Source organism: Aythya fuligula, chromosome 4 (genome assembly GCF_009819795.1).
Source record: "Aythya fuligula isolate bAytFul2 chromosome 4, bAytFul2.pri, whole genome shotgun sequence".
Taxonomy (NCBI): Eukaryota; Metazoa; Chordata; class Aves; order Anseriformes; family Anatidae; genus Aythya; species Aythya fuligula.
This window is the reverse complement of record NC_045562.1, coordinates 48391032-48399854: the sequence shown is the minus strand read 5'-3', so window position 1 is coordinate 48399854 and position 8823 is coordinate 48391032. Positions and strand designations below refer to the sequence as shown.

The 8823-nt window shown below is 37.8% G+C and overlaps 1 protein-coding gene across 1 annotated transcript; it reads right to left on the bottom strand.

Annotated features, from left to right (window-relative positions):
- Positions 1 to 1586: 1586 nt before the first annotated feature.
- On the bottom strand, positions 1587 to 7752 carry PDCL2 (phosducin like 2). The gene is made up of 6 exons (XM_032186330.1): positions 7717 to 7752; positions 6935 to 7055; positions 5918 to 6008; positions 3900 to 4043; positions 2095 to 2303; positions 1587 to 1750 (listed from the first exon to the last, which is right to left on the bottom strand). Exons 1-6 carry the CDS (start codon positions 7750 to 7752, stop codon positions 1587 to 1589), a joined length of 765 nt encoding a protein of 254 aa, XP_032042221.1.
- Positions 7753 to 8823: the final 1071 nt, after the last annotated feature.

The following is an 8823-nucleotide window of genomic DNA, read 5'->3' as shown; positions in this document are numbered from 1 at the left end:
TGTATGGGAGAGCAACACCAGCCTTCTGCAGTGCTGCAGTACCAAATTGCTCTTGGAAGCTTGCAAATCCCTTACCTTTTGGGATCTGTCAAGATCAAAGCAGGGAACACACCTGGGCAGTTCACATACACTTGTGTTTGTGCCAAGGTTATAGCCTAACTGAGGCAATGTTTTTTAATGCATCTTCTCTTTTTAAAGTACTTTAAGGACTTCTGAAAGAACAGGACAGAAAGCTTAGAAATGGAATAGTAGTTTGGTGAAATTATTTCCTTGTAGTAATCCTGTGTTCTTGAATCTTACTGTCAACGTGAGTTCCCTCCAATGGTTCCTTGGGGGGCAACGTAATGTTCAGACATTGCCAAACTATAAGCAGTGAGTATTGGGCTTGTGCTCCTGTAACTCACTGCAGCTGCAATGGCAGGAAGGAGGTTTGCTGCAAAGAGCAAGTGGGTGGTAGTGCCCCTTTCACAGAAACACTGGTATTCACCTGAAGCAATGGGGAAGTCATATCCCAAGTCACTGCTGACCTATTTACATTTAAAACTCATACTAGTTAGCCTTCTAATTTTAAGTGGCAGATGAGCTATTAACTCTGAAGTACATCCACCAGTTCTCTTTGAATCCACAAAATAAAAGCTTCTAGTATAGCTGTCTGTCAGTACATATCTACTTTATACTCATGGTTAAAAAATAAATAAACAAGCTAATGTTCATTTTCTTGTTTTCCTTAGATATCTAAGTGCCAAGTGTTAAGTGAAACATTTCTGTTTTGTTTCTGCATCCTGATGCAGTAAACCATGTCAAGTGTGTATAATCTTCATCAGCACTTTAAAACTTTTTTACATATTAGTTTTTTTTTTAGTCAAGTCACTGGAAAAATAACATAAATACTATGCAATTTGATTCACTACTCATAATGAATAAAAATGCTGAATCAGGAGTGTGATCTCTTCGTTCACTTGTGTAGTTTTGTTGGGCTTATATACACATGGACTCTAAACTGTTTTGCTAGGGATGTACTTATTTTTGTTGGGAAGGAACAACTGATCCAGCCACCAGCATTAGAACCGAGTGGGGAGATTATCCTTGACACTGGAGAAAATGCATGTATACATGTCGAACAAGCAAAAGTATTAATCAATAGATTCAGGGCTAAATCCTGTTTTCATATCACTGTACACATTCTTTTCAGGTCAGCTTTCCAATGGCAGGAACTGAAAAATTTCTTAGAGCAGAGTCCCGCTACGCTCATGTCACTGAGAATTACAGGTGTTAAACTTGCTGGATAAAATAAGAAAGAAAGTATGGATCACAGCTCCCCAGCTAATACCTCCCCTTCCTTTTCCATTTAAGCAGGTTGTATAAAAAGAAGAATCCAGGTTCTCTTGTCAATATGAGCCATTTCTGTGTTTCCAGAGGATAAGTAGGGCTTATGTTTACTACATTAGTTTTTTTTCTAAAGATCACAAATATACACAAGTGGAAGAAACACTCTCTTTTATTGTTTCAGGTTTACTAGAGGAATTTAAAAGATGTATTTGAGCTAGTTTAAGTTGGAACAGATTATCCACATTAAAGATTTCTCCTTAGGTAATATGTGGTTTCAGCACATCGCTGCTTTTTGTATTGGTGTTTTCATGAGCAGAAGTATTTTGCTTTTGTAATGTCATCATATTTATAGTTTCCTTTTTGGGGTTTTCTTCTAAGTCAGTTTCAATTGCTCCAACCTCTGCTAGTTTCCATTCAAGTTCTGTAATAACAAATGACAATTTATGCTGATAATTGCTATAAATTCTCAGTTAAGAAAAACAGAATTTTTATTAAATATGAAGATCCATCTCAACAAGAAAAACAGAGCCTTGGACAACCCTGCTTTATCCCAGTAAAACATCTAAACTGAAACTGCAAAATATCTTTGCTTACTATATATTCTTATCACTGTAGCATAACACAAGTCATTCTTTGATTTTTGTCTTTTTTTTCTACAAAATTATTTAAAACTCTCTTATCTTTAAGCAGCGATTTTTAGATCTTATGATTACAAACAGCATAAACTTTTCTATAAAGTGAATTATTCAAAAGCATTTATCTTACCTTCCACTTTAAGATATATCCCCCCACATTCAGCTACTCCTATGAATCTGCCTTTTATTTCACCTGATTTATATACGAGTATTGTGGGTAAACATGTGTCATGGTAGTCCTCGATGCAGCTGTTCACAATGGCTTTGACAAACTTGGCTTCTGGAAACTTTCTGGCTAGCTGGCTGAGATGTTCATTAACTAGTAAACACATTGGGATGCTAGGAAAGGAGAAGAGAGTATGATCATACTCTAGTGTACATGACTTGTAGAACTAATGTTATTTAAAATAGAGCCTTTGAAGAATAAATGTACCTCTCCATTTATTCTGTTTCTACTTTAATTTGTAATGAGTTTTGCACCACAGATTTTATGTAGCTTCTTCTAAGATCATTTGATTTAAAGAACTGTCCAAATAAAAACTGTCAATGCATATAATAGGCACAGTTTATGAAGCATGTCATTAAAGCGACCAGATGACTCAAGCAAGCATTGTACCTCAATTCTGTTATCTAAGATTTTAAAACTCATTTTGTCCATTTATTGTAGAGTTTAAAAGAGAGTTTAGATCTCATTTCACTTGAATTTATTTGAATAGGTGTTGATTTTAACACTGAATTACCTCTTCATTCTTTTAGTAAATCTAAATAGTGTCAGGGAAATTTTTCTATAGTCATATTACCACCATAGGCCTGTTTGTTACATTCGTAGCTAGTATTTGCAGTGCAATCACCATATAAGCCTCTGTAAAAACAACAAAATTCGTGGTTTGTTCCCCTCTTGTCCGTTAACCTTTGCGACGTTCAGATTTTTGTTGAGACTGAAGTTCAAGAGGATTTAACCTCTAAACTGTCAGAGAGCTCCACCAGCACCCTCTGGTGGCCAAAAACAGGTGAGGTTACGGTTCGGGAACAGGATTTGTTTCCTCGCTCGCCATAAGAGACTTCAGAGATCTCGTATTCATTCCTAAGGAATTATGAGGTTTCTTACAGACTCGTATCTACATATTGATCAAGTACAGAATTGATTCTCCAGTAAACAAAACCAATGAAGAGGAAGAAAACTTGCTATTTTCTTTCAAGTCCATAAAGTTAAATTACTGTGATTTCAACAATTTCATTTGATTGACCTACTCCTTCCTCCTGGAAAAAAATGCTTGATTCCCGGCAATTGAAAAGAATCAAATAAACTTCCTCCTTACATGCTTAAAAAGATGGAAAAGAAAGTCTGAATTTGAACAGCATGAAACATTCCATATTAATTCTGAGTGCTTTTAAGTGTTGCTAACATATGTGGGCTAATCATGGCAGTTTGACATTTCTGTTGGATTCTGCCACAACTCCCACTACCATTAGAGAACCAATATAGGTGAACCAATAAGCTAACAAACTCCCTTGGCAGCCCTTGATTTTCAGAGTTGAGACTTTCCCTGCTGGGCTTTTTACTTGTTAAAGGAGAAAAAAAAATCTGTTAAAGGACTCCTGTTGAGCAATGAGTCTTCAAAGGCACTTGTGTTCACCTAGACAGTCAACAACAGTTTCTCAGTGAAATTCAGAAATCTCAGTGAGATTCAGTACATGAGCACACAGCACAGAAGCATACACAGCAAAATAAATCTTTAATATAAAAGATCGAAGGCAAACTAATTAAAGTGAATTAACAAATCAAGAAGGTCCTGTGCTCTATGATTCCACTGCCTCCAAACAATTGCTGTTTCAATAGTCTATCATATTTCATTTTTCTTGGTATTGCTTTTTAATTACCAGCTGAATTCTCTGTTTTGAAGTACTTAATACCTTATACTAGAAAGTAATTACCTTGTCCGATAAAGATGAATTATGACCCAAACATCCTCAGGAGCATTTGTAACTTCCTTTACATATTGTTGTCCACTAATTTCTCTTAGCTCCCCATACTTTTGCCTCCTCTGAAGACATTTCCATTCTTGCAAGCGCTGCTGCCTAATTAAAAAACAATAATAAAAATAAGCACGTTTGGAACATTTAAAATGCATCTTTTCATAATAACTTCTGCATTTCTCTCAATTCTAAAAAAAAAATATGCTTTGAGATTTACTCTAGCTCAAGGTCTTCTAGTATCATTTCAGAGTTAGAAAGGCTGCTATACTAATCTCTACTCAGTAAGAAAACATTAAAATACATCTTCTTAGTTTTATGTTTATGTATCAGTATCAGATTTGGGAAACTTAAGTAAAAACACAAGTGTCTTGATCAAACTACACAAGTGTCTTGATCATTTAAGAGACAGCAAGAAAATTTTACAAGGTACAAATCATTTTTATAATTCTGAGCATTAGTAGTTTGAGGAAGAACTACCAGTATTTAATGTGCTAATGTTATACAATTTAATATTAAAATCATTCATGAAATTTGGAATGTAAAACCAGTAGATGGCAGTCTTCATCTCAAAAATAATTGCAACATAGAAGCAGGCTGTCCAGGTGGCTTTTGAAGGTCTCCAAGAAATGAGACTCTACAACATCTCTGGGCAACCCGTACTAGTGCCCAGACACCTTTGCAGTGAGTAAGTTTTTCCTGGTGTTTTGAGGGAACCCTCTGTGTTTCAGTTTGTGCCTGCTGCCTCTTGCCCTGGCACTAGTCACCACCAAAAACAGCTTGACTCCGCGTTGTTTATATCTTCACTTCAGGTATTTATATACATTGATGAGCTCTCCCTTGAGCCTTCTCTTCTATACAAACTTCAAAAGAATATTTTCATGTAGTAAAAAATAGAGAGGCCATTAAAATTAATCTTCCGTATGAGTCAAAACACAATAGCTATGTATAAGGGGCTCACAGCTGACTTTAAACATCTTTTATTTTAAACACAAAGTTTATCAGCTATCAGCATTACAGCATATACAATGAAGCTCTAATTTCTAATTAACTTCATACTGCATTTTTATTTGAATATGTCTAGAAAGCATGCTATACCAGAAATGAGTGTTATCCAAAAGGCAGAGAAGTGTTACACTCATAATACTTGGATTAATTAGTTAATTTTCAATTATAAATACTGAGCAGTTTGAGTACAGCACTGAAATACAGCTTTGTTCTTTAATGGCATGCTGTCCTGAAGTAAAAGTCCTTTTATAGGTAGCATGCACTTCATCTGCAAAAACTCAGAATCTTTCACAAAGATGGGGCCATGTATGTTGAAACCATGTATGTCAGGACTTTGTTTTTCCCTTAATGTTCTTCTGTAATATAATATGTAAAGGATACCCATGACCAACTCTCCATTTTCCTCCCAGTTTGAAATCCACTGAAAATATTATACAGAAGATGTTACACAGAAAAAGAGGGAAAATGGGCTATAGAACTTCTCCTTTCTCCGAATATTTATCAGCACTGCTCTAACTCCTGTATCTTCAGAGTGGTAGGGTGAGGATCACAGTTTAACCAAACAGACACGTGTGTAAATTGTTGACTACACAACAATTCAAATATACAACACTTCTCTGCATATGGCAGCATGGTACAGCTGAACTGAGAATGTGTAACAGTGGCTTCCACTGTGGCCCCTTCTGTTTTCCTTTAAGTATGCAGCTTTGAGACTAAATTTAATATTTTAAAAGGGGAATAATTTGATTCTAACAAAACCTCAAAGCAAAGTATGGTGTGAACTGCCTCTCTTTGTCACTGGCTATTGGGAAGATGTAGGACAGTACCATCAGTGCTATCAGCAGAAGAGCAGGAGGTGAAAGGCAGAAGTTGTGTCAGCAGATGTTACTATTCAAAAGATTCTGAGTTTATGTTTCAGAATGTGCAATAGTGACACCGCTGTTAATTTGGCCAGGAATAGCTTACTATACCTGTACATTTCAACAGCCTTCCTATCAGCCTCATCAAAGTCATCTTCAGCTTCCTTTAATTCTTTAAGATTCATTCTTTCATATGGTTTCACTAGAAATAAGCAAACAAAATTAGTCACCTCTTGTTCTCTGGAGTGCCTGCACATGTTTTAAATGTATGAAAATTATTACACAGACATGGAACTAATGCAAGGAAAATACATACTGATTTCAGAAACCAGTCAACTTTGGGTAACTGGTAAGAGAGAGAATTAAAAAATGAATCTATTTAACCATACTTGGTTACTTAGATACTTGCTTGCTTAGTTACTTGCCATTACTGTTTCCATGGATCTAACTACACCTGCACTGGGTTCAAATTCCATCCTACGCCTGTTAGCTATACCAGTTAGCCCAAAGTAATCTATAAGAGTCTGGATAACAGCAAAAGAATGATCAAAGATCTAGGAAACTTGAGTCAAAACTAAGTCTTAAAAACCCAAAGTTGTTAGCAAAACCAAGGATCTGTTAGGTTTGGAACAACTCTTATGAAGGAAGGCTGAGATAGTTGGGTTTGTTCAGCCTAAAGATGAAAAGGCTCCAAGGAGACCTTATGGAAGCCCTTCAGCATGTAACAGGGGATTATAATAAAGGTGGGGAAAGACTTTTTACCAGGGTCTGCGGTGACAAGACAAGGGTAAATGGTTTTAAACTAAAAGAGTGGTGGTACAGATGAGAGGTTAGGAGGAAATTCTTCACCCAGAGGGTGGTGAGGTGCTGGCACAGGTTGCCCAGAGCTGTGGATGCCCTATCCCTGGAGGTGTTCAAGGCCAGGCTGGATGGGGTTTGGGGCAACCTGGTCTGTTGGGAGGTGTCCCTGCACATGGTGGGGGATTGGAACGGGATGGGCTTTAAGGTCCCTTCCAACCCAAACCATACTGTGATTCTAACAGTAATTAAAATGGTGCCATATGCAGCAGTTTGCAATGCTATCATCTTGTTGTACTAATGGCATATATATTTTTTTATTTTACTTGCCTTCTACTTCCTTCTGCAAACGTAAAACCATTTCTTCAATTTCATCTTTCGGTTTTTCTTTTGGGGGAAGAATTCCAAATTTTCTCAATATCTCATTCCATTCAGTATCTTCATTTGGATCCTGTTTTGATATTATGGAACAAAACTAAATTGACAAATCAGTCTGGATCAATTGGATCAGGAATCCTCGGTCATGGTAAACATACCAAAAATAGGTGTCTCATAACACCTCAGCTCCAGTCTCAAGCAAGATCAGACCAGAAACTAGCAAACCTTCAACAATTCTTAACAAATTGAGTTAAGCCAAAGTTCCAAAACTTGGCGTTAAGCTACTCATTCAAGTTTGCTGTAATAGGCACAGATTAAATAATGAAAATGTGTCAAAAACTTCCCAGGATATAAAGGTAAAAATGCAAAGGAGCCACGCAATGGCAAAAATGATCCAGGGTTAATTGGTCTCAGTGTGAAGCAGTATTACTCAACTAGCAGGCCACAATCCCAAGAAAATAAAATAAAGTCTCACAGTTGCCAATGATGATGTTGTTACCACTAGCTTTGACAGGAATGGTACGTGTAGCAAGTTTGGGAATGCACGAGCTGGATATCTTCAACAAAGCGCAGTCTTTTATTATTCTTAAAGGGCATTTTCGAGGGTTAATTCCTAACCACTGGAAACTCAGAGGTGCATCTGCACAAAGGAACTGCTCGCTCGGGACTTCTCCTGGCCCAACCGCTCACCACCCCTCAGCCTCCCCATTTCCCCTGCAGTCCCCAGCCCCAACCCTCTCATTGCTCTCGGTCACCGTGCCCACCTGCATGGCTCCCCCTGCTGCCCTGCCTCTCCTCCTGGAGGCCACTAGCTTGACCCATCGGCGGCTGTTGGGGCCAGGTTAGAACCACCACTGGTTCTAACAGCCACACTGGGCCACTTGGGCCTACATGGTGCCTACTGCTGGCTCGGTGCTGCCCACCATGACAGGCAGGACCTACAACCCATGAGGCAGCCTTCCCACCCCAGCTACCCCTCATCCTTGTAGAAGAGATCTTGAAGCGTGGTTTAAAGATGACCCAGCTTCAATACATCTTCACAGCAGGCAGCTGGTACAAAGCTGGATCCTCAGTTCACAAAAGCTGTCCCAACTGCGCACCCATGCTTGCAAGCTCAAGGGCTGAGGTCACTTCAAACTGTGGCCAGCTGGTACTGTATTAAAAACAACAATCCATTTCTACACTGGAGTATTAGTTACTGTCAATATAATTGTATCCTCAAATATTTCATCACAACTCTGGTGTGAAAGCAAACTCAGAACAAGAAGCTGGAAAGACTGTGAGGCTAACTTACTCTTCTGACTAGAACTTCTTTAAGACTACATCAGAGCCAGCTGAGTTTTCAGACAGATCTTAAATCTGGAAGAACGCAAGTAATGCAATTAAGTCTTCTGAATCAGAGGCATAGTGTATCAGTGTTTTTAATAGGTCAAAAAAAAAAAAAAAAAAAAAAAAAAAAATGGAAAAAACGTTTATTTTAGTTGAGTTAAAGTTGAGATATTTCTTCAAACCATACCATTTATTCAGCTACCTTTAGTTAAGAGAATAGAGATTCTCATTTTTTTTCAGCTAACTTCAGCACTATTACCTTTAAGACATGCTCTGATCTGCCAGACACTTTTATCATCAGTGTTATTCAGTAGACCACCTGTAGACCACTTATCTTGGCTCTACAGGCTACCAGAAGTCCACTGGCAATCATGAAGGAAGTGCAGGGGCAGAGGACATCATCTAGAAAAGCAAACCACACTTTTTGTTTGGCTTTTATAGAAACCACTTATGAAAAGTTTCTATCTGCGTAGATTTTTTTTTGCTGAATTTTTTTGTTTGTTTGTTTGTTT

What these genes read in the sequence shown, in the direction of transcription:
- PDCL2 (XM_032186330.1), bottom strand. Translation starts at nt 7,752, where the DNA reads ATGCAGGTGGGCACGGTGACCGAGAGCAATGAGAGG. An exon ending in AAGGCTGTTGAAATGTACAG is followed by an intron (nt 4,044 to 5,917) that starts GTATAGTAAGCT and finishes TTTTTTAATTAG; the next exon opens with GCAGCAGCGCTTGCAAGAAT. An exon ending in GATATATCTTAAAGTGGAAG is followed by an intron (nt 1,751 to 2,094) that starts GTAAGATAAATG and finishes TTGTTATTACAG; the next exon opens with AACTTGAATGGAAACTAGCA.